This window comes from Hypanus sabinus, chromosome 12 (assembly GCF_030144855.1).
Source record: "Hypanus sabinus isolate sHypSab1 chromosome 12, sHypSab1.hap1, whole genome shotgun sequence".
Classification (NCBI taxonomy): Eukaryota; Metazoa; Chordata; class Chondrichthyes; order Myliobatiformes; family Dasyatidae; genus Hypanus; species Hypanus sabinus.
Window position 1 is genome coordinate 103,653,341 of NC_082717.1, and position 26,615 is coordinate 103,679,955.

General features: G+C 41.1%; 1 protein-coding gene across 1 annotated transcript in view; it reads right to left on the reverse strand.

Moving 5' to 3' along the window:
• Window positions 1-26,615, reverse strand: part of mei4 (meiosis-specific, MEI4 homolog (S. cerevisiae)) — a 254,031-nt gene that overhangs the window by 96,921 nt on the left and 130,495 nt on the right. The window contains exon 4 of the mRNA XM_059986607.1: window positions 5,936-6,067. Coding sequence (XP_059842590.1) covers window positions 5,936-6,067 — 132 coding nt within the window. The remainder of the gene's footprint in view (window positions 1-5,935; window positions 6,068-26,615) is intronic.

Below are 26,615 nucleotides of genomic sequence, written 5' to 3' on the forward strand. Positions count from 1 at the left end.
TGTATCCAGCTGGAAGCCTGAGAAGAGTTTCTTCTCCTTCAGCTTGTCTGCCAGAACAATCTCATGCCTTATTTTTGCCCTCTTGATTTACCTCTCAGTTCCTTGTCTTTATCCCTATACCTTCTATGCACCTCTTTCACTTTCTTAACTAGGGCCCCAATATCCCTTGAAAACCAAGGCTCCCTAAATCTGTTAGCCTTGCCATTTATTCTAACAGGAACATATAAACTGTACTCTTAGTATTTCACTTTTGGAGGCCTTCCATTTACCATGCCTCCCTTTGCCAGTAAACAACCTATCCCAATCTTCACCTGCCAGATTCTTTCTAATGCCATCAAAATTGCCCTTTCTCCAATTTAGAATCTCAACCTGAGGACCAGTACTATCCTTTTCATTACTATCTTAGGGGCAGATTTTAAGGAACATGTATAAAAAGGCAGAGGTCATGGCAAGGCAAATGATTGGAGCTGCTGGTTGAACTTAAGATGTTTATGACACAGAAAGAGGCCATTCTGCCATGCAAGTTGAAATTGGACTTTAGAATCATGTCACACAGTACAGTAATAGGCCCTTCAGCCCATCATGTCCATGCCAACCATCAAGCATCCATTTATACGATTTATATACTATAGTATACTATAGTCCTATTTACTAGCTCTTGATCCCTAGCCTTCTGTGCCTTGGTGATTCAAGCCCTTGTCAAGATACGTTTTAAGTGTTGTCAGTGTACCTGCTCCCAGCACTTTTCAGATAGTGCATTCTGGATTGTGTGTACCCTTCCATATAAAGAAAATTCTTCTTCAGATTCCCTATGTTCATAATACTCAAACCACTGTGCTCTTGGCTTTGATGCTACCAGTGCAGGGAAAAGTGTCTGACTATTCATTATATCTCAGCTCCTCATAATTTTTATATGTCCATCAGGTCCTCTGTTAGCTTTCTCTACTCCAAGGAAAACAAACCCAGTCGATCCAATTTCTCCTTGCAATTGAGATACTCCATCGCAAGGCCAATTTGCACTTGATTCAGTTATGAATATTAATGCAACATCAGTTGAGGAATGCAGTCAAGACCATGGGTGGCTTATTTATATATCTATCTGTTTATCCATTCATTCACTTATTTATTTGCAGTTTGTCTTCTTTTGAACATCTGTTTTTCGTCAGTCTTTGTGTGCAGTCTTCCATTGATTATATTGTATTTATTTGTTTTCCTAAGAATGCCTGCACAAAAATGAATCTCAAGGTTATATATGGTGACATATACGTACTTTGATAATAAATTCACTTGTACTTTGAAATACACAAGTACAGGTATGCATAGGTGCATAGAAAAGCTTTCTTGCAGCAGCATCATTGGCACCTAGCATTATAAAACCAGTATCATTAAAACATAAATTAAGCATAAATTTACACAAAATCTTTTTATGTTCTTGTACATTTGAACTGCCATTATCAGACCAACAAAGTAGAACATAGAACATTGAACGCAGAAAATCTACAGCACATTACAGGCCCTTTGGCCCAGAATGTTGTGCCGACCATGTAACCTACTGTAGAAGCTGCCTAGAATTTCCCTAGCGCATAGCCCTCTGTTTTTCTAAGCTCCACGTACTTACCTAACTCTCTTAAAAGACCCTATTGTATCCGTCACTACCACCTTTGCTGGTAGTGCATTGCACACAACCCCCACTCTCTGTGTGAAATACTTAATCTCCGACATCCCCTTTGTACCTACTTCCAAGAACCTTAAAACTCTGCCCCCTTGTGTTAGCCATTTCAGCCCTGGTAAAAAAAGCTCTGGCTATCCACATGATCAATGCCTCTCATCCTCCGTCACTCCAAGGAGAAAAGGCCAAGTTCACTCAACCTATTCTCATAAGGCATGCTCTCCAATCCAGGCAACATCCTTGTAAATCTCTTCTGCACTCTCTCTATAGTATCCGCATCCTTCCTGTAATGAGGTGACCAGAAATGAACACAGTCCTCCAAGTGGGGTCTAACTAAGATCTTATATAGCTATAACATTATCTCATGGCTTTTGAACTCAATCCCATGGTTGATGAAGGCCAACACACCATACGTCTTCTTAACAAGACTGTTAATCTGCACAGCAGTTTTGAGTGTCCTAAAGACTCAGACCCCAATATCTCTCAGATCCTCCATAATGTAGTGAATCTTATCATTAATATTCTATTCTTTCTTCAAACTTGAGCTACCAAAAAGAACCACTTCACTTATCTAGGTTGAAATCCATCTGCCACTTCTCAGTCCCATTTTGTATCCTATTGCTGTCCTGCTGTAACCTCTGACAACCCTCCAGACTATCCACAATCCCCCAACTTTTATATCATCAGTAAACTTGCTAACACACTCTTTACTTCCTCATCCAGGGTATTTATAAAATTCACAAAGAAGGATGGGTTCTAGGACAGATCTCTGCGGAACACCACTGGTCACCATCCTCCAAGAAAAAACATGAACCATCCACAACCACCCTTTGCCTTTTGTGATCAAACCAATTCTAGATCCACAAAGCAATGTCTCCTTGGATCCCATGCTTCCTTACTTTCTAAATGAACTTTGCATGGGGAACCTTATCAAATGCCTTACTGAAATCCATATACACTATATCTGCAGCAATACCTTCATCAATATGTTTTGTTCCATTCTCAAAGAATTCAATCAGGTTCATAAGGCATGACCTGCCCTTGACAAAGCCATGCTGACTATCCCTAATCAGATTACCTCTCTCCAAATACTCATAAATCCTGTCCCTCAGAATCTTCTCCAACAACTTACCCACTACTGAAGTAAGACTCACTGGCCTAAAGTTTCTTGGGTTATCTCTATGCAGTATGCAGAATATGATGATTGTTGTATGAAAATATATCTGTAATGGTGAAGCCTTTATGAATCTATAACCTTCGTAAAACATAATGTGATAAAATAGAATATGTGAAATTCCAGTGTGGCTTGCTAATTTGGATGGGAGGGCTTATAGTCTGTGTATCTCTACTTTATCAAGATGTGCGTTTTATAACGGGGGTGGTGTTTTTATGGCAGGAAAGTTTTGATGACAGAGGAAATCTAGGCACAGGCAGAGAAGCCTCGAAAGAACAAATGACAGGAACTAGAGATGTTTGCAGATGATGGAGGAATATCATTATGGAATGAAACAACCTAATTACCTTACTCTGTAAAAAGTATAACAGTGCTTTGTTATAAGATTGAAGCTATTTTCCAGACGATAATATGTGGAATAGCTTCCCTTGCAAGTGAGTAAGATGTGCTTATAATTTGATGCGCTTTGAATTTGTTGTAGTTTGTTACTGTTTATTAGAAGACCTAGCTGAACGGTAATGACAGTCAGCTCCAAACAAGAGTTTCAAGGAGAGTCTAATCTTCTGGCATATTGCTGTTGTTTTACAAGACATCAGTTGCATTGTCAGTAAATTTTGTTACAAAGAGGCCAAAAACAGCAACTGAATTTATAGCACAACTTCTTCATAAAGAGCCTTTCTGTGCACTGACTTCATTTCAAATGAATACTTTAGAACATAACACTGACACTTTAGAACATATGTTGGCAAACCTGGTTCAGAAACTTGGGTCTGAAGTTGAAGGTAGTCTACATCTTATGTAATATAAATGAACCCCTGGTTGCCTAGTTAATTTGCATAAAAATCTGAACATAATTCATGCATAGATACTTCAAAATCAAAAGCCAAGCATAAAAAGATTATGTTTTATCTGACAGCACTGATCTAAAATACTCAAATATTAAGTGTATATGTATGTTGAAACTTAATTTTCTAGCTTCCCTGATTGCTACATCTGTAAAAGGCACTAAGTCTGGCTCTATAGTTCAGAAGGGAAGGGGGTAGAAGAAGAGAGAGGTAGTGATATGGGATTTCCATAGTTAGGGGAGCAGACAGGAGATTCAGGAAATGAAAGAGACACTTAGATGGTATGTTGCTTCCCAGGTGCCAGGGCCGTGTCAGACCAGATCCACAACAATTTAAAGGGTGAGGGTGAGCAGCCGTAAGTTGGCATAAGTATGAAAAGGGATGAGGTTCTAAAGGGAGAATATAGGCTGTCTGGTTGGAAACTGGAAAGCAGGACCTCTGGGGTAGTAATCTCTAGACTGCTGCCTGTGCCACTCACCTGTGAAGGCAAGAATAGGATGATTTGAATGTGTGGCTAAAGAATTGGTGCAGGGGGCAGGGTTTCAGATTTGTGGATCATTGGGATTTCTTTTAGGGAGGGTATGACCTGTACAAAAGGGATGGGTTACACCTGAACTCGAGGAGGGCCAATATCCTTGTGGGCATGCTTGCTAGAACTGTAGGGGAGGGTTTAACCTAGTTGGTTAGGAGGTTGGGTCAGAGGATGAAGCAGTTGGTGTAAAGGTAGATTCATCTTGTAGAGAGACTGTGAGGAAGGATAGGCAGAGGACAGGGCATAATACTAGTAAATGGGATGGGTTGAAGTTTGGCTATGTTAATGCAAGATGTATCAGGAACAAGCATGATGAACTTAGTGCTTGGTACATGGAGCTATGACATTGTGGCCTGTACACAGACGTGGCTGTCACAAAGGCTGCAGGATGTTCTGGAGTTGAGCTGTTTCAAAAGGGACAGGGAGGGGGTTAAAAAAGGCGCAGGAGTGGCAATGCTAATCAGGGATAGTATCAAAGCTACAGAGGGAAGGGTGCCATGGAGGGATTGACTATTCATTCAGTGTGGGTGTAAGTCAGAAGCAGGAAAGGAGCTACCAATCTACTGGGAATATTCTATAGATAACCTTGCTCCCCTTGCCCCCCCACAACAGCGATGGAAACATTGAAGTGCAGATTGAAGGTAGATTTTGGAAAGATGCAGAAAGTAACAGGATGTTATTTATTTAAAAGCTATTTATTAATGCTTTTTGGGAGGGTGATTTCAGATGCATATCATATTTATACTGTTAAATACTGTATGTAATTAGTTTTGCTACAATAAGTGTATGGGACACTGGAAAAATGTTGAGTATCTATCTATCTATCTATTTATTGAGATACAGAGCAGAACAGGCCCTTCCAGTCCTTCGAGCCACCTTGCCTAGCAATGCCCCGATTCAATTCCAGCCTACTCACGGGATGATTTACAATGACCAATTAACCTACCAACTGGTCGGTCTTTGGACTGTGGGAGGAAATCAGAATGCCTGGAGGAACCAAACACAGCCACAGAAGGAACATACAAACTCTTTACAGATGGTGTCAGGAAATGAGCCCAGGTCGCTGGTACTGTAAAGCATTGCACTATTGTTGTCATGGGTGACTTCAACTTCCCTAATATCGACTGACACCTCTTTAGTGCAAAAGATTTAGATGGGATGGAATTTGTTCGGTGTGTCCAGGAAGGATTCCTAACTAGAGGTGAAGCTATACTGGAGCTAGTACTAGACTATGAACCTCGTCAGGTGACAGACCTCCCAGTGAGTATGGTTTTCAGAGGCAGTGACCACAACTCTGTGACCTTTAGCACAGCCTTGAAGAGGGATAGGAAAAGATGCTATGGGAAGGTATTTAATGGGGGGGGGGGGGAAATTATGATGCTATTAGGTAGGAACTTGGAAGAGTAACCAGGAAACAGATGTACTCCAGGAAATGCAGAAAGGAAATGTGGAGATTGTTTAGAGAGTTTTTGCAAAGGGCTCCAGATAGTTTTGTCCCATTTAGGCAGTGAAAGGATGGTAGGGTGAAGAAACTATGAGAGCGAGGATAAGAATGATCTTAGAGTAGGTTAAGAGTTCGCACACATTGTGGGCCAAATGGCCTGTACTGTGCTGTACTATCTGATGTCCTAAATCAAATACGTATATTGGATGTGTGTCAAACTGTTTATAAGACAACTGTTTCGTGAACCACAAGAATAAACTGAATTCAGTACCTGGTTTATCTGCCAAAGATAATCGATGAAATTATTAATTGCTGAGAGAAGGCAGGAAAAAACCTGAGCATTGAAAGACGGGCACTGTCCAAGCACAATGAGAAGCTCAGCCACCATCTCCTGTTCCTGGAACTGAGCACAGAATACAGGAAAAACCTGAGTAACGCTCATTTAATTTGAAATGAATAAGATAAAAGTACAGAAGAAAAACACATATTAACAAAATGTCAGAGTTTCACACCATTTTAATATATTGCTTGTCTGCAGACCTAATATTTCTGATTTTGACAGTTATAGATTCATTCCGGTAATTCATTTAGAGACTGTGATAACCAGAATACATTATTTCATAACAATACATTAGAGATTATGAAATAAATTTTGTAGCAGAGTAGTGACACTAATTTGCAATAAGTACACAAGAAAAATAGCAAAGGCGCAAGTTATGATGCACAGGAAATAATACAATTACAAAATCAGATGTCGTTCACTTTGGTGGCTGGAGATATCCTAAGGTTGTAAAAGCAGCTAAATAAATTTTAAATGAGTCATTTTTTCCCTATCACAAAATTTATAACTTTGCAATCTTTGATTGTCTGCCTTGCCATGTCAATGTAAATCAAACAATTTCTTCATTTGAACCTGTTAGGACAGTGTGTGCAAATCCACTCTCAAGTCTTCTCCTTCCTCCTTACAATAAGACCAGAAACTTGAGATATGATAAAACATTGTACTACATATACTGCTCCCACTTAATGGAGTTCTGTCCAAGGGCACCAATCTACTGTTCACACCTCAATATCCTGTATAACTTCTGATGAGAAGGGGAGGGAAGGGAAAAAAAGAACAAAGAACATTAGAAATAATAAAAAAAGGCATACCTTATTTGACCCTATCCATGACAGTAAAAACCACCTAGAGGATCTTTGGGGACTCCTTCCCCCTATTTGTGACATTTACTGGGAGTGTTGCAGGGAAAGGGCCCAAAGCACATTTGAGGATCTCTTTGCCCCGTTAGCATCAGAAAGGAAATACAGATGAATCAGAACCAGGACTGCCAAACTGGGTAACAGCCTCTTCCCTCGGGCTGTAAGACAAATGAATACCCTGCCACCACCGAGGTCTCGTCACTAGGACAGCGAGCTGTTTTCTGTTCATCTGTGCTGTGCTTTGAATGATATTTTATTAACTTATTTATAGTATAGTATTTTGGTTTATGTGCCGTGTGTGTTATATGTTGTGTGGGTGTTCTGTGGTCTGTAGGAACATTGTTTCATTTGGTTGTATATATGTATAGTCAGGCGACAATAAACAAACTTGAACTTGCTTACTACTTATTTAGTACCTCTAACCTTAGATATCTAAAATTGTTTTGCAAAGTTTGAGTACAACACTCGGAAAAGTGTTAAGTGAATTAATTTTGGATTAGAGTTCAAGTTCAATTATCATTCAAACATACAAATGAATACAGCCAAATGAAACAGCATTTCTCCAGGGCCAAGGGCAAAACACAGTACCATCAGTCACACACAGCACAAAGCACATCTAGCAATATATAGTTACAATAGCAGAAAAATAGTCACCCAAAATAAATAAATAAGTGTGTGTGTGTGTGTGTGTGTGTATATATATAAAATACAGACCAAGTCCTTGAGTGGCATGGCCTTTAATTGATGTGCGTGTGATGTTATCCTGGAGCTATGTTTCTGCAAAAATAAGCATGTGCAGTTCCTCATCATGCACTAGTGCACCCACAGATGAATGCAATTTAGTTTGTCTTCCACCGATTAAGCACTGGAGAGCAGCAGTGACTGGAGGGGCCAGCCCCCACCCAGCATAGATCCCAGTGCACCCACAGAGGTCTCTGCTCTCTCCAACACCGCATCCAGTGTCTTGTCTCCTGGGCAGATGCAACAGGTGATGCTGCGGCATGAGGGTCTGATCCGCGCAACATCCGAGGCAACGTGGCTCCTGCTGCTGACCTCGCCAATGAACCAGTGAACCCGATGTGAAGCGCTCTACATTACCTATGTCCAACAGGGTCTTGCAATCACAATAAAAACATCCAAGACAACGGACGTTGTGGAGCATGGAAGCTAAGGATTTGGTGATCGAGGAATTTTGGTAGAATCCAGGGGTTCCCAACCTTTTTTATGCCATGGAGCCTTACCATTAATTTAGGGGTCTGTAAACCCCAGGTGGAAATGAAGGTATTTCCTCTCAGCCAATGAGGGGCAGAGACAGGGTGAATGCCCTTAAGCACTTTCCCAGGGGTGGGAAATCAAGAAATAGATGGTATAGGTTTAAGGTGAGGGGTTAAATTGATGGGCATCTTTTTTATACAAAGGGTAGCATGCCAGAAGATGTGGCTGAGGCAGGTAATCTAGCAACTTTCAAAAGTTAGACAAGTACATGGATTGGAAAAGTTAAGAAGGTTATGGGCCAAACACTGGCAAATGAGACTGACTTGGACTGGGCATCTTGGTCTGCTGAACGGCATGTTTCCATGCTGTATAATTAAAAAGCAAGAATGGAGCTAGAGATTTATCAAATAAGTTACATACACAGACAGCTAAAATAGTTCACTGTTTAATGATCTCTGCACTCCTTGTTAAGCTTCAGCTAATCAGTTCCTTTAGTTCATTCAGTTTCATCCGCAGTTTGTTAACATGCAAAATTCAATTTTACAAAATTCTGGATCCCAGGTAGATAAAGTTGAATATACTCTAGGCAGAGGCATTCACAGTATAGGAGTGCTCTGCTAAGGTGGGCTTTTACTTCTGTATTCAATGCTGAATCAATGATATCTTAAAGGGTACAGTACTGAATGTGGTTAAGGTCTGGTGGGAAGGAGTGCAAATTGATAAGTGCAGTCATAATTGGGGACTGGATAGATGGAAGCACAAAGGCAATTCTGTTCGTGATATGCTACCTACTCCCAGGGTACAGGTGATCCCAGAGAAGACTTCAGTCACATTACGCAAGGGTAGGAGCCAAGAGTCATGATCCATGTAGAAATCAACATAAAGGTGATATTGGTTGAGATAAATGTTTAAGGAACCAGCAAGGCTTCAGATCTCTGGACTACTCCCAGTGCCGTACTCCAATTAAATTAGAAACAGGAAGGCATGGCAAGTTAACATGTGCTAGAGGCATTGCGTAGCCTCAGATTCCTGGGGCACTGGGGTAGAAAGGACGAGTAAAAGTTTAATGGGTTGCACCTGAATGAAGCTGGGATCTATAATCCTTACAGGCAGGTTAATCAGTGCACTGGATAGGGTTTAAATTGATTTCAGATTTTGCACTGGTTGTGGGTTGGGAGTGGTTGTGGAGGGAAACTGGAAAAGCTGTATTGATACTTGAACGTGGACAAATTTGAAACTGGTTTACCTGCACACATATTAAGACTGTAGTGGGGGGAGGGGGTAAGAGAATTAGGATTTTGGCAGTGTTTGCATCATTGGGACCATGGACTTGGTGATCAGAGGACACTGGGGGGGGCAAAGGGAGAATTAAATGTTATGGGATCTAGGTTTCCAAATAATATTGACATATCTGGAAGAAATCCCAGTCCACTGTTGCTTTCACAAGACCACACAGTCCCAGATATGACAAACAATGATCATTCTCTGGGGATCTTTCGAACTGCCCTGCTGTAATCCAAAATTGTTATAGAGAATATTATCCTCTGCTCCTCTCCTGTGGAAACAAGATACATGAGTGACTCATTCCCAAAAGTGCCCAGTTGCATTTTTAGCACGATCTGGATGACTGGGAAATGGCTATTAGCAAGTTTCACTTGGTAGACCAAACACCAACTTGAGTTGCAAAGTGCTGAAAAAACACATTTTTGCTAATGAATTTCTAATAAATAGGATTTGCATTCTTCAATCATGTTTACAACATAAAACTTGTTTTTTATAAATCCATACAAATCTGCTATTGTTAGGCAATCCCCCACCTCCAACCCTCTGACTCTCAATACAGGAGCCCCTCAGGGCTGCGTACTGAGTCCCCTCCTTTACTTCCTGTATACCCATGACTGTATCGTCATCCATAGCTCCAATCTGCAAATTAAATTTGCTGACAACACTACATTGATTGGCCTCATCTCAAACAATAATGAGGTGGCCTACAGGGAAGAATTCACCTGACACAGTGGTATCAAGAAAACATCTTCTCCCTCAATGTCGCAGAAACAAAGAAGCTGGTTGTGAATTACAGGGAGAATGGAGATGGGCTAATTAACTCTTATTGGCATCAAAAGATCTGTGGTTGAGAGGGTAAACAGTTTCAATTTCCTCAGCATCCACATCATCAAGGACCTCACACACCATATGCACACACCGGCTGTGTGGTGAAAAAGGCAAAACAGCACCTCTTTCACCTCAGACAGTTGAGGAAGTTTGGTATGGGCCCCCAGATCCTAAGAACTTTCTATAGGGGCACAATTGAGAGCATCCTGACTGGCTGCATCACTGCCTGGTATGGAAACTGTAATTCCCTCAATCGCAGGATTCTGCAGAGAATGGTGCGGACAGCCCAGCGCATCTGTAGTTGGGAACTTCCCATGATTCAGGACAGGTGTGTAAAAAGGGCTCGTAAAATCATTGGGGACTCAAGCCATCCCAACCACAATCTATTCCAGCTGCTACCATCCGGGAAACGGTACTGCAACATAAAAGCCAAGACCAACCAGCTTCGGGACAGCTTTTTCCACCAGGTCATCAGACTGATTAACTCATGATGATTTGAGTGTACTCTACATTACATTGACTGCTCTATTTATTGTAAATTACTATGATTGCACATGGCACGTTTAGATGGAGACGTAATGTAAAGACTTTTACTCCTCATGTATGTGAAGGATGTAAGAAACAAAGTCAATTCAATTCAATTCAAAACCTCTTTTTTTACTTACTAAATCTGGAGGATGAAAGCCATTTGCTGGTTTATGACAATAGCCCATGATTTATGATTAACTGTTACTCTTCAGATTGTTCTGAGTGCTTTTGTATTTGATCAATCAAAACATTTGATGTGTGACTTCCTCAAGGGGATCAATTGCTTTGGGAGAGCATTTGACTGATTTATAAAGTGCTGTCAGATGTAAAGTTGTAAATGGAAAACCTCCCTGTGGTGTTATGAAGGGCAGAGAGAGATGAAAAGGATGTGCTTTTCTTCAAGCTGACAGGCTGCCTTGTTGAAACTGTGGGTTGCCTCTGACACCTGGTAGTGCAGAATGCTGTTCCTCCCATGACTAATTTTACCTCAAAAAAATGAAGCTCAAATTCACACCTGATGTTTCTTTTATACAATACGAAATAAAACCAAGTTTTAAAGTGCCATTTATATTTTTCTGCTTAGAAAGGTATTCTCTGAGCTGAAAAATTTCCTTTTTGTTTGTATAAACTGATGGTTAGATAAAGTGTACTACAAGTTAATGCATATTGTAACAGATTTACTTTTTATTCTGTAAAGCAAACACAACATTTTGATTTCAAAGTATGACATAGTGGAGTCAATAGGGCAATGGGTCACTGTGAGTCAGAGAATGTGTTTATGAATGTGGCAACAAAAATTTATACAGAGGGTATGATATTTAGAAAAGGAGTAAGAAATTTTGCCCTTTGAGCTTGTTCTGGCATTCAAAGAGATCACAGATAATGCATCATCCTGTCTGCATATGGCCCTTATCCCTCAACGTCAGGAGCTAACAATCACACGTTAAGGGCTTTGTAACAACAAAATTTATGGACAAAATTTTCAAACTTTTATTACCATTTATGTGCACATCCGTAATGGAGTTTGAGTCTTCATCCAGGAACTGCCAGTAGTATTTTGAGTTATCACTGATTTTACACAGCTTCCTTCTTCAGCACCCTACCTGCAGAGGATGAGTGATGCCAAATTTAAGTGCAAGTGTTCTTCTCCTCAGTAGGGATCATCAAATCTTGATAAGTTCCAATACATCTCTTAAGCGTTGATGATCATGCACTACTAATTTAAGGATTTCCAACTCCGACAGTCTGTCCACTGACATGCATGGCTTGTTTGAAAGTTCTGTCAGAATTCCCCAACTGCAGGGGGCTCTTGTGCATTTAGATCAAGGTACTTTTACAAATGACCAGAATTCACTGAAGTTGGAAAGGATGGCAAGAGTTATTCAGTCCTCAGTTTTTAATTAAAAAGAGTTTACATATATAGGCATAGCACTATTACAGTGCCAGCAACCGAGGTTCAATTCCGCCACTGTCTGTAAGGAATTTGTACGTTCTCCCCATGACCGTGTTGGTTTCCTTCAGGTGTTCTGGTTTCCTCCCACGTTCCAAAGGCAGACAGGTCAGTAGGTTAATCAGATGTAATTGGGTGATGTGGGTTCACTGGGTCAGAATGGCCTATTAGTGTGTTCTATCTCTAAATAAATAAATGCACCTCTTACTTTGAGCTTTCTTTCTTGTCTGGGAACTGATAACATTTCGCTGTTGCTTTTCTTTAGGTTAACCAAGGCCACATACTTGTTTCTTAACATGGAAACTGAAACTGAAGTTCTGCCTCTTGAGTATAAGATTAAGAAAGGACCAGCAATATAGTGGAAAACAGTGATGCGGAAGTGGAGAGTCTCTGGCTCTCTCTGATAGTGGAATCCCTATTGTACAGGCAGTCCCCAAGTTACGAACGTCCTACTTACGAACAACTCGTACTTATGAACGGCCTGCCATGAAGCCTAATATATTAAAAATATGTCGGCTCGAGGAAGGAGAACACCGTCTGCCATTTTAAGTTGGATCACGTTGCCATTAACACTGTGTTGAGTGTGTAACTTTGTATTTGGCTTAAATTTTTCTTAGCAAGATTCACCCTGACCCCGCTTTTCCAGTCAGCACCACCCCTACTTGTCCCATTTGACCAGTCTCAGTTCGGGTGGACTTTAGGACCTGGGGGAGCTCAGGACCCACTACCCGTGGCTGCTGCTGAATCCACAGTGTTTCGGAAAAACGATCATGAATGAAAATAAGTGGAAATAATAAAGCAATCGGAAAGAGGTGAAACGCCATTGGTCACTGGAAAAGCATTAGGCTACAGTCATTCAATGATTGGAACAATTTTAAAGGATAAAGTGAGAATAATGGAGCATGTGAAAGGCCCTGCCCTGATGAAAGCTACAATTATTACTAAGCAACGCAGTGAATTATTGAAATACATACATTTCTTAAGTGTTTTATATGTATAGAAAGGCAAAATATATACTGTATGCTACGACAAATGTTTGACAAACTGACACTAAATACCTGATGTACCTGTTTCGACTTATGTACAAATCCAACTTAAAGATACACTCAGGAATGGAACTCGTTCGTAACCCAGGGACTGCCTGTATATTGTGTAGCATAACATTGTCTCTATTACTTCAACTTGATTCAGTGGGCACTGGCAGTAACAAAAATTGTGAGGAAATTGTACATTGCGAATAGCCAGATCAGTAGCTGCCCATGGCACAGTTCATTCTTTAATAACCTTCACTCTACAAATGCTTGTCTCTTGATTTGGGTTGGTGCACTTAGGGACAAAATTAGATACAAGACTGCCTGCAGTAAAACATGGCCAGTGCAGTGGTGTATGAAACTTTGACAGATATTTGTATTGATACATCAAGTTCAGGAATAGCTGCAACCAGTGTCTTTCTTGCCTGGCATAAAAATTCAGTCTTCATTGTACACCTGTGCTTCTATGTCAATCATAATCCTGCAGTAAACTGGTAGCTTAGTTGTAGAAGATTTAGTTACAAGGCAGGCTATCCTATTAGTAGAGGGAAAGGAAAACTAAAACAGATCTCAGCAACATTGTTCTTATGTGCTTATTTTCTCGATGTTTTCTCCCAATTTACATCTTGCCCATTGCCTCCTGCTACTTTTTTTTCTCCAGGTAATTTTTGAACGATACGTTGCATTTTGTTTTTACTTTTTTAATGCTTTGTGAATTCATGCCAGAATCTCCAGAGCCCCAATCAAACAATAATGAGAAACAGTGCAAATTGAGAGCTTCAGAATGATTGTGGAGGAGCCTTGAGTGACCATGAAGTCAAACAATGGACAGCTACAAATATGGGGCAGCACAGTGGTGCAGAGAGTGACGGGTGTGTGGAATTTCAGAGACTCTTGGATAAGGATATGTACTAAAGGAAAATGAAGGGTGATGCGGAGGGTGGAATTAGATTGATTTTAGGACCTGTGCTGTGCTATACTATTCTACGAGGGGTGATTGATAAGTGCGTGGCCTAAGGCAGAAGGAGTCAATTCTAGAAAACCTAGCACAGGTAGAAGGAGATGAGTTATTAATCAAACTTTCTGCATAATCAATGAGTTGAACTGCATGTGTATGTAACGAGAGCTGTATAACTCATCTCCTTTACATTAGGCCACAAACTTATCAATCACCACACGCTGTGGACCACGTCTGGAGGTCCAAGATGCCGACTTCTACAAAGAAGAGATCCGTATGCTCCACGACCACTGGACTATGTTGAAAAATAAATGTGCTAGGTTTTCTAAAATTTACTACTTCTAACCTTAGGCCACAAACTTATCAATCACCCCTCGTATGTTCTATACAGTAAATTATTAATGTATATGCTTCACAAAATGCTTAATCTCAAAGTTGGGTAAAGAATTGAAAAGAATCCATCCAATGAACTTCCTTAAATCTGCATGTCACTGAAGGCTGAACTTTAAACTATAAATAAATGCCGGACTACACTGTATTGCACTGAAATATCTTAAAGCACTTCACATAAACCACAGGCATCCTAAATGAAAGATTGCACAAACCTCAGGGAGTTAGGAAGTGAGTTGCTGATTCAGTTAGTCTTTTGCTATTCTTAGTACCTCTTAGAGTTCTTCTTTACCTTATCTATCAATGATATCATGTAATGCATACAAAATACTGGAGAAGCTCAGCAGGCCAGACAGCATTGATGGAAAAAGGTATAGTCAATGTTTCAGGCAGAAACCCTTTGGCAAGACTGAAGGAATGGACAGCAGGAATGATATCATGTGACCTCTTTTGTCCCTCCTACAGTCCTTCCAGATGAAATGATATCATTGAGACTCAACACAGATTGGGGGACCGTTTTGTACAGTACCTTCGCTCTGTTCACTGCAAATGGCAGGATTCCTTATTTCAATTCATCTTCCCATTCCTAATCTGTCACATTTGTCTATGGCATCTTCTTCTTGTTCAGCACTTTACTTCTTCCACCTTCATCTCCCCTCCTCCATCCACCTTCCCCCTCACCTGGTTTCACAATTCCTGCCAGCGTACATTCCTTTTACTCCCCCCTTCCTTTCTAGTCCTGGTAAAGGGTCTCACCTTGAAACGTCACCTGTTTATTCTCCTCCATAGATGCTACCTGACTTGCTAATTATCTCCAGAATTTTGTGGGTATTGCTTAAGATTTCCAACATCTGCTGAATCTCTTCTTTTTAGGCTCTCATTATTACTACATTTGCTGGAAGTACTGACAGGGAAATGGAGCCAGGATATGGGCCTACTCAGTGACTTTCTTCCAGCTTTCATTCGTTACATGCCGTGTCATACGACATGGATGATTATGGTCCTTCCAGGACCATGAGTGTTCTTGGCAAATTTTTCTCCAGAAGTGGCTTGCCAGTACCTTCTTCTGGGCAGTGTCTTTACAAGACGGGTGACCCCAGCCATTATCAATACTCGTCAGAGATTGTCTGCCTGGTGTCAGTAGTCGCATAACCAGGACTTGTGATATGCACCAGCTGCTCATACGACTATCCACCAGCCACTCCCATGACCTTATGTGGCCCTGATTGGGGGTCTAAGCAGGTGCTACACCTTGCCCAAGGGTGACCTGCAGGCTAGCAGAGGGAAACTGGAAGATCTGAGTACAGAGGAAATACTGACAAAATGGACACAACTGCAAAAAAGCCAAAAATTTGAACTGCTTTTGGAAATACAACTGACAGCCTTGGGGAAGGCTGAAGGGCAAGGATGGTGGAAAAGTGATTGAGCCAACCCATTTCCTGGCTCCATTCTCTTGTCAGTACTTCCCGGTATTCCCTCTCAGTCAGATAGCAGCGCAGCATGTTTGCTGAAAACAGACAATGTTCAATAAAAGGACTGATTTGTACTCTTGAACACAAAGTATTCTATTGTCATGTTTTTAATCACGCAGATGTCAGATTTCATTTATTCAGAAAATGCCGAGTACATACATTGTAAGGATAAGGTACTGATGACAATTCACCCCATCATGTCTTTGTGCTGAGCTAAAGCTGTTCAATTAGCTCCACTTCCCAAGTACTTAGCAACAGCTGTCTCCTCCTTCATATATGTATTGAATAGCATTACTGAATCTGCTTCCCCATTTTCCTACTAATAGGAAATTCAAAAAGACTGAGTCAGGGAACATTAACTACTTTTTCCTACTGACAGTTTAGTAAGCCAAAGATAAGGTCTGTCCTTCTTTTCCGTTCACCCAATACCAACTTCAGAGGTAGAAATGGCAGTCAACGGAGTGGTATGCTCCTCCTGTGAGATGAGGGAAGACCAGAACAAAGCCAAGTGTGCCTGATAACTATATTTGGAGGAAGTATGCCCAGCTTGCCTCAGTAATGGTTAGGTTAGACCAGGGGTCAGCAACCTTTACCACTGAAAGAGCCACTTGGACCCGTTTCCCACAGAAAAGAAAACACTGGGAGCCGCAAAACCCGTTTGACATTTAAAATGAAATAACACTGCATACAACGTTTTTTTTTGCCTTTATGCTATGTATAAACAAACTATAATGTGTTGCATTTATGAAATTGATGAACTCCTGCAGAGAAAACGAAATTACATTTCTGCATGCAACAAAAACATTTTGAACTCCGAAAAAAAGACGTTGGGTTGAAAGTTACTTTTAAGTAAAATATTCAATGTCTATTTGAGTCCTTCTTGTATTTATGAAAAACGCCGAACTTAAATTTTCCGCCAGCAGCAAACCAAAAATAACGTCAGCCAGCTGTCATCCTGAAAAATGAAAGGACTATTTCACTGAACTATGAAAAAATATGAATATAAGTAAAATAATAGGCAATTAAAATATTTATCATACTTGGTTAATGGGATTTCTGCTCCTGGACCTCAGCGCACAGCGTCTGCACATCAGGGCTGTATGATGTCACCTTCATCTTTACACAGGATCGCAAGCTGTCATCTGTGAGGTTTTCAATATCACTCCATTTGTGTTTCTGAGCAAGAACGGCCTTCTGACGGGCAACATCTTCAAGGTCTGCTGTCAAGCGTCTAAACTTGGACACCCATATGTCTTTGTCGGCTATGTCGGCCAGTTCCATCTCAAGATCAGGTTGACTCACACCTGCCAATGCAGTCGTATTCAGTAGGGAAGGATCGATGCTTAAGGGAGTGACCGGGAAGGATAATGTGTTTTTTTCCTCTCTGAACTCACAGAAGCGTTTCCCAAACGATGTTTGCATTGCGATGATTGCAGAATGTAAATACTCCGAAATTATCATGTCGTGACCTTGTTTGAACTCTCTCAAATTGGGGAAGTGAGACAAAGTGCCTTTCTGTAAATCTCTGGCAAGCACTGTCAACTTGCGCTCGAATGCCAAAACATCCTCCAACATGTGCAGGGCTGTACGTCCTTTCCCCTGAAGAGCTGTGTTAAGCGTGTTCAGGTGCGCTGTCATGTCTACCATGAAGTGTAGCTTTTCCAGCCACTCTGGCTGTTCCAGCTCAGGAAAGGTGAGCCCTTTGCTGCCCAGGAAAGTTTTCACTTCTTCCAGACACGCGACAAAGCGTTTCAGCACCTTCCGTCTGGACAGCCAGCGATAAAAACACGTTGTAGCGGTGTCAGTAAACTGCAGTCAAAGATAGCTTTATTCGAACTAAACAGCCTTGCTTTTAAGCCTCCCTCAACCCAGCCCCCATGGACGCAGATGCTGCAAAAGACGCGTACTCACAAACCCCCGTAGGCTATCTCCCTTAGCCGGAATGCCGGCTAATTGTGAGCCGTTTCGGATGTGGCAGGAAATGTACAAGATCACCATAATTACATTTCAAAAGCTAACAAACTAACATAAAATACATTTTAATTAAATACTGACCAATTATTTCCCAAAGCCACAGGGAGCCGCAGCACAGAGGTGAAAGAGCCACAAATGGCTCGGGAGCCGCAGGTTGCCGACCCGCGGGTTAGACTGTGGAGCAAACAGGAGGCAGGGAAGTGCTGAGATAGGAGTTTCAGGGAGGAAGCCACATGGCAATTCAGTCAGACAGATGGAAGCAAGCTGGCAGTCTAAGAGTCTCTTGTGGCTTTTCCCTCTCTAATAAGTACTGTGGATTCTGGTTAATTGGGCCATTGGGAGCCACATTTGGGACAACTCTTAAAGAATAAAAACAAACTGAGAGAATAGCTGGGATTCCCTTTGTTTATTTGGGATACTATGCCACTTAATTGGGGTAGAAGACTATTGCTAAGCAGGTTCTAACTAACGTCAGTCAGCCACTTGGTGTGGCTGTTGGACACTACACCACATTTAGAGTGAAGTTTTAAAATAGCATCAGTTACGTGTGATTGTGTTCAAAAAGTGGTGATTTTTGTCACTAATAGTCGGTGAGAATTAATCAATAAGACAATTCTGAACTGTTTTCCACACCTCGGTTTCAAGCATTCAGAGCTAGAAATGTCAGTGCAGCCAGGAATTCAAATGTTTTGATTTTGTTACTTCAACAAGTTAGGAACTATGAAAAACTTGAAGGTGTCAACAATGACCTTCAACTTCGGTCCCCACCAGATACTCAGCTTTCACCTGTGGCTCCAAGAAGCTGTTTGTATGTGACAGCGGCCACACCCCAGTACACTGTTTTGACAGGTGGGCTAAACCAGCTGAGGGTGGCCAGTATGTCTCATACCCCAGTGAGAGAGGGACATGCCTGTCCTAGCATGTGAGGCCAGCTCTGGTGGACTGGGCAGATGAGATCCAATGGCCAGGAATGCAGTTCGGCAATGCTACATGGAGAACAAAGGGCATGACGAGGCACAGTAGTCACGGTCATCCACTGCAACCAAGTAAGACCCCCGCTATGTCATCTACTCGTCCCACTGGACCTGGATTTCCAAGGTCGAGAGAGTGGAACTGCCCCAGTGCAAAGACTTTTCCACTTTTCCCCCTCCAATTCACCTACCGACACCACCGATCAACAAATGACACAATAGCCACAGCTCTACACACCGTCCTTACACATCTGGAGAAAAAGGATGCTTATATGAGAATTCAGTCGGCCCTCCTTATCCGCAAGTGCAGATTCAACCAACTGTGGATCTGGAAAACCCGGAAATCCTCTCTCCAGCATGTACAGACTATTTTTTCTTGTCTTTATTCCCTAAACAATACAGTATAACAACTATTTACATAGCACTTACATTGTATTAGGTATTATAAGTAATCTAGAGATGACTTAAAAGTACAGGCAGTCCCCGAATTATGAATGAGTTCCATTCCTGAGTCCATCTTTAAGTTGGCTTTGAAGTCGGAAGAGGTACATCCGGTATTATTTAGCGTCAGTTAGTCAAACGTTTTTCTTCGTCTATAGTATATATTTTACCTTTCTATGCATATAAGACACTTAAGACACATATAGTAATAATTGTAGCTTTCATCGGGGCAGGGCCTTTCACATGCTCCATTAAAATTGTTCCGATCGTTGACTGACTGTAGCCTAACGCTTTTCCAATGCATGGTGTTTCACCTCTTTCTGATCACTTTATTACTTCCACCTTATTTTCAATCGTGATCGTGATTATTTTTGTGAACAGAAACACTGCGGATTCGGAGTTGTGCCAGGTCCTAAAGTCCACCGCACTGAGACAGGTTAAATAAAGTCCGGGGTTCCGCTGGGTCCTAAAGCCCACTGCCTTGAGACTGGTTAAATAAGGGACTTCGAGCATCCGCGTTTTCTGGTATCTGTGGGGCGTCCCAGAATCAATCCTCTGCAGATAAGGAGGGCTGAATGTACTATTCTTGGACTACAGTTCAGCATTCAACTCCATAATTTCTTCCAGGCTCGACAAGAAGCTCAGAGACTTCGGCCTTCACCCTGCCTTGTGCAGCTGGATCCTGGACTTCCTGTCAGATCGCCAGCAGGTGGTAAGAGTGGGCTCCCTCACCTCTGCCCCTCTGACCCTCAACACAGGAGCCCCTTAGGCTGTTTCCTAAGCTCCCTCTTTTACTCTCTGTATACCCATGACTGTGTTGCCACCCACAGCTCCAATTTACCAACTAAATTTGCCGATACTACATCGATTGGCTTAATCTCAAATAATAACGAGGCAGTCTACAGAGAAGAAGTCATCACCCTGACGTAGTGGAATCAAGAAAACAACCACTCCCTCAATGTCGCAAAAACAAAGGAGCTGGACGTGGACGACAGGAGGAATGGAGACAGGCTAACCCCCATTGACATCAATGGATCTGGGGTTGAGAGGTTAACAGCCCTAAGTTCCTTAGCATACACATCACCGAGGATCTCACGTGATCTGTACATACTGGCTTTGTGGTGAGAAAAGCACAACAGCACCTCGTTCACCTCAGATGGTTGAAGAAGCTTGGTATGGGTCCCCAAATCCTAAGGACTTTCTACAGGAGCACAGTTGAGAGCATCCTGACTGGCTACATCACTGCCTGGTACAAGAACTGTACTTCCCTCAATTGCAGGACTCCACAGAGAGTGGTGCGGACAGCCCAGCGCATCTGTAGTTGTGAACTTCCCACTATTCAGGACATTTACAAAGGCAGGTGTGTAAAAAGGGCCCAAAGGATCATTGGAGACCTGAATCACCCCAACCACAAACTGTTCCAGCTGCTACCATCCGGGAAATGGTACCACAGCACAAAAGCCAGGACTAACAGTCTCCAAGACAGTTTCTTCCACAAGACCATCAGAATGATTATTCATGTTGACACAACTGTATTTCTGTTTTTTTGTACATACTATTTATTATAAATTACTATAAATTGCACATTTCACATTTAGACGGAGATGTAAAGATTTTACTCCTCATGCATGTGAAGGATGTAAGTAATGAAGTCAATTCAATTCAAAACTCTTCCGTATAGGTTTCTTGTCATTGTCAGTACTATTGGTAGTATTCAAATTTGTTTGGTATTTCATTTAAATACATAATTTGTTACTTAGTTAAATGGTAGTTTGTGTTTTTTTTTAATACATTTTTAACTATTTCCAGGAAAAATTGATAAATTGGGGCAGCCATGTGTCCCAATTAATCAGAATTCAATTAATACTGTCTTGGACACTTTTGCCGGAGATGGCATCCTCAGGGGAGACAATCACCAGACAGGTGGCATAAGGACAAACAAGGAAATTCAAAGCCTGTAAATGTTAGGGGCAAAGACAAGCACCTCTGTGGCTCCAGGATGGTGGGTTGCCTCCCAGGTGACAGGATAAAGGATGTTTCCCGGTGGGTAGGACATTTTGAAAGAGTAGGATGAGGAGCCAGACATTATGGTCCATGTTGGAACTAATGACATAGTTAGGTACAGAGGTGAGATCCTGTAAAGTGACAATAGGGGGTTATGCAAAATATTAAAGAGCAGCCACATCTAGTGTAATCTCAGGATTATTGAGGGAGGAGTAGGAGGATAAAGCAAATGGATTTGTGGCTAAACAGCTGGCACAGGCAGAATGTCTTTAGCTACTTCGACCTCTGTAATCTCCTCTAGGGACGAGGAGCTCTGTACAAGAAGAACGGGTTCAAATGGAATTAGAGGAGGACCAATGTTCTTACAGAAAGGTTTGCTGGTGCTACTTGGGAGGATTTAAATGATTACGACAGGGGTTGTGTGACTCAAAGAAATTTGTGTATCAGAGTAAAAAAATGAAGCAAATACACGTGTTACAGCAAACAGCTCTGGTAGGCAGGTCAGGCAGTGTAAGGTAGGGAGAATTAGAAGGTCTGCAAGACTAAGCTCTGTTTACTCATAGAAATATGCATTTAATATTTCAGTAATATTTGAGTAATCTTGTAAATGTATTGTTTTATTAAGCATTCTGGTTTATTTAAATAATTAGAACCATAGAACATTACAGCACAGAAACAGGCCTTTTGGAACCATTTTGTAAGAACCATTTTTCTTTCATAACTTTATACACCTCTATCAAATCACCCCTCATTCTCCTACGCACTAGGGAATAAGGTCCTAACCTATTCAATCTTTCTCTGTAACTCAGTTTCTCAAATCCCGGCATCGTCCCTGTAAACCTTCTCTGCACTCTTTCAATCTTATTAATATCCTTCCTGTAATTAGGTGACCAAAACTGCACACAATACTCCAAATTTGGTCTCACCAATGTCTTATACAACCTCACCATTACATTCCAATTCTTATACTCAAATACTTTGATTTATAAAGGCCAATGTACCAAAAGCTCTCTTTACGACCCTATCTACTTGTGATGCCACTTTTAGGGAATTATGTATCTGTACTCCCAGATCCCTCTGTTCTACTGCACTCCTCAGTGCCCTACCATTTACCTTGCGTGTTCTACCTTGGTTTGACCTTCCGAAGTGCAATACCTCACACTTGTCCGCATTAAACTCCATCTGCCATTTTTCAGCCCATTCCTCCAACTGGTCCAAATCCTTCTGCAAACTTTGAAAACCTTCCTCACTGTCCACTACACCTCCAAGCTTTGTATCATCAGCAAATTTGCTGATCCAATTTGCCACATTATCATCTAGATCATTGATATAGATGACAAATAACAATGGACCCAGCACTGATCCCTGTGGCACACCACTAGTCACAGGCCTCCACTCAGAGCAGCAATCCTTCACTACCACTCTCTGGCTTCTTCCATTGAGCCAAAGTCTAATCCAATTTACTACCTCTCCATGTATACCTAGTAACTGAATCTTCCTAACTAACCTCCCATGCGGGACCTTATCAAAAGCCTTACTGAAGTCCATGTAGACAACATCCATTGCCTTCCCTTCATCCACTTTCCTGGTAACTTCCTCAAAAAACTCTAATAGAATGGTTAAACATGACTTACCACACACAAAGCCATGCTGACTGTTTCTAATAATTCCCTGTCTATCCAAATACTTGTAGATCCTATCTCTTAGTATTCATTCCAATAATTTACCTACTACGGATGTCAAACTTACCAGCCTATAATTTCCTGGCTTACTTTTTGAGCCTTTTTTAAACAACGGAACTACATGAGCTATCCTCCAATCCTCTGGCATCTGACCTGTAGATATCGACATTTTAAATATTTCTGCCAGGGCCCCTGCAATTTCAACACTAGTCTCCTTCAAGGTCTGAGGGAATACCCTATCAAGTCCAGGGGATTTATCTACTATTTATTAACCCATACCATTCATTATACGTTATATGTAAAAATAGGTGAATTGCATATGTCATCACCCTACCACGTGATATGTATGAACCCTGCTTAAACTACACCTTAGGTTAAGTTAAGACACATTTCGGACTCTGGTTTCTTCCTTTGAATGAGTTTAATGTTTTGAAGTTACAAAACACATCACACAGGCCAGGCAAATGAACTCAAAGCATGGCTCAGTGCATTGAATTGCGATATAATGGCTATTACAGAAACATGGTTGTGGGATAGACAGAACTGGCAGCTCAATGTTCCAGGGTACAGATGCTCCAGACATGATAGAGGAAGAGGCATTGGGTGCTATACTGGTTAAACATCACAACAGTACCTAGAGAGGATATTCCTGAGGGAACGTCCAGCAAAGCCACATGGGCAGAATGTAGAAATAAAAAAGGGAGGATCACTTTGATGGGATTATGCTATAGGCCTCTCAATGGACACTATATATGGAGGGAAATCACACATAAGTGTAGGAAAAATAGGGTTGCAATTATAGTTGATTTTAACTTTCTTAATATCGACTGGGACTGCTTTAGTGTTAAAGGACTAGATTGGACAGAATTTGTGTATTAGTGTATCCAGAAAAGTATTCTGAGCCAATATACAGATGGCCTTCCTAGAGAAGAGAGTGCACTCAACTTCTGCTTGGAAAATGAGGCTGGACAAGAGGTTCATAATGTCACATGGGAAAAATTTGGGACCATAATTATTTCAGTTTCAGGATAGTTATGGAAATAGATATCTGAGCCCTCACTGTCTCAACTTCTATTCTTTAGACATCTTTTTTAGGAAGGTCTTGAGTCTTCTGGAACTATTATCCAACCATTTCCTCTGCATTAACATAATCATCTATTTGGCAGAATACGTTCTTCCTTTAACAGTTTCCCCTTTGGTTCCTCTCACTTTCTACTAACTAAAGTTTTCTATTAACTATGGGCACTCATATGGCTACACCTATCCTTTTGTTGGCTATATGGAAGAGTCAAGTTCTAAAACTAATCAGGCACCGCTCCTCAACTCTTTCTCTGCTATACTGACAATTATGCTTGTGTACTTGTATACAACTCATCAATTTTATCACATTCAGTGCCAACATCCATGAAGTTCCAAAATTCACTAGGAACATTCTCACAACTCTCTCCATTCTCTGGATCTCTCTGTCTCCATCTTAGAAGGTAAATGATCTATTGGAATTTACTATGAATCCACTGACACACACAGCTACCTTGACTACACCTCCTCATTTTCAATTTCTTGTATGGTATCATCCCTTTCTCTTGGTTTCTTTACCTTTGTTACATCTGTTTTCAGAATGATGTCTTCCATTCCATGACATCTGAAATGTTCCCCTTCTTTATCTTATTTGTTTCTACCCATCACCCACCAGTCACTGTCACACAATTCTGCTCCTCCATCCCTCCTACCTGCTCGTCATCTCCCTCATCATCTCGTTCCACCTATCACCTGCCAGCCCCTGCCTAACCCTCCCTTGCACCTCTTTATACAGGCTATTTCCCCTCTACACTCTCATTCCTGATTGCAGAGTCCTTATCTGAAATGCTAATTACCCTTTTACAGAAGCTACTTGACCTGCTGAATTCTTCAGATTCCAGTATCTGCAGGTTCTCTTTATATACATCCCTTGGTACCTTAGCTTCACTTAACCGTGGCATCTAATAAATACTGAAATGAAATAATTTACATTTTTTAAGAAGCAAGTGACCACATTATTGAAGAGGATCATTTGGCATATCATTCTGTCAAGGTTCTTTGCTGCAGCAATCCAAACTTATTACTATTCTCCTCTTAGCTTTGAAACTTCAAATAGCTATCTACCTTTGAAGTAAATGACCTCAAGAACCGTGACAATGTATTATTCCATGCTTCAGATATAACTAATTTTCTCCTAACCACCTTTCGTCTTTACTTAGTCTCATATTTAAATTGATGAATCTCTTTCACTTTTACTCTCATCAGAAGAAATAATGCTTCCTTAATCATCTCCTAAAATTCTTCAATATTTTAAAATGTGCCACTAAATCTGTTCTCCAGAAATGCCATTTGCCTTATTTTTTTTTCCCTACCAACTACTTTGTCTTCATCCTTCAATTAAAATTTCTTCAAAATAGTTTAATTTGCCCAAATCATTTAACAATTGTGTGCATACTGACATTGGTCTTGCAACCATTTCTAGATGTTCATTATTTTAGATAGTGAAATTTTGTACTGAGTTACTGTTAAATAAACTAAAGGACTCTCCAGTTTGTCCCTCTTTACTTCAGTGTTACACCCCTTCCAGTGACGCAGTTTTTTTAAATTAGTTTTTCAAAACATTTTACAAATTAAAAACCCCAAATCCCAATGAGGAACATTAAAACAGTGCAAAATTAAGCATACAATAACAATATGTTACAAAGGAAGAAAATTTAGCAAAAAAAAAGCACCTAAATTAAAGACAGTGACGCAGTTTTTAAGCTGAATGAAACTTCTGTGTGACTACTATTCACCTGCAACTACTGTTTTTGCCCTGCCCAGCTGCATGTAATATTTCAATGCCGACTTGTTAGGAGAATGGGTTTTCATTTGGATAGTCCAGACTGCAGGGGGCACCAACATTAAGAATAGCAATTCACGGTAAGTGGCCTGTCATAGCAACCCAATGGGACCCCAGTATCCCTATTGTTAATTATTGACTGGAACACTGAAACATAAATCCTTTCTCTTCACCAGAGGAAGTCTCAAGTGCTTTTAAAAAGTGAAAAAGCAGCCATTTAAAAAGCGAGCAGCAGAACTGGAGACACAAGGATTGTATTGGGAGAACAGCAAGAGAGACTAGAAGACCAAATAACATAGAAGCAGGCTGAGGTCATTCAACACATTGAGTCTGCTCTGCCATTCCATAAAGGCTGATTAATTATCCCCCTCAACCCCATTCTCATGCCTTCACACCGTAACTTTGGGAGTAACTTATCCACACCAAACTTATCCACTTTGGGAGTAAGAACAGGAAGGCAGATTATTATCTGAACGGTGTAAAGTTAGGTAAGGGAGAAATACAAAGAGATCTAGGAGTCCTTGTTCATCAGTCACTGAAGGTGAATGAGCAAGTGCAGCAGGCAATGAAGAAGGCTAATGGAATATTGGCCTTTATTACAAAGGGAATTGAGTACAAGAGCAAGGAAATCCTCTTGCATTTGTACAGAGCCCTGGTGAGACC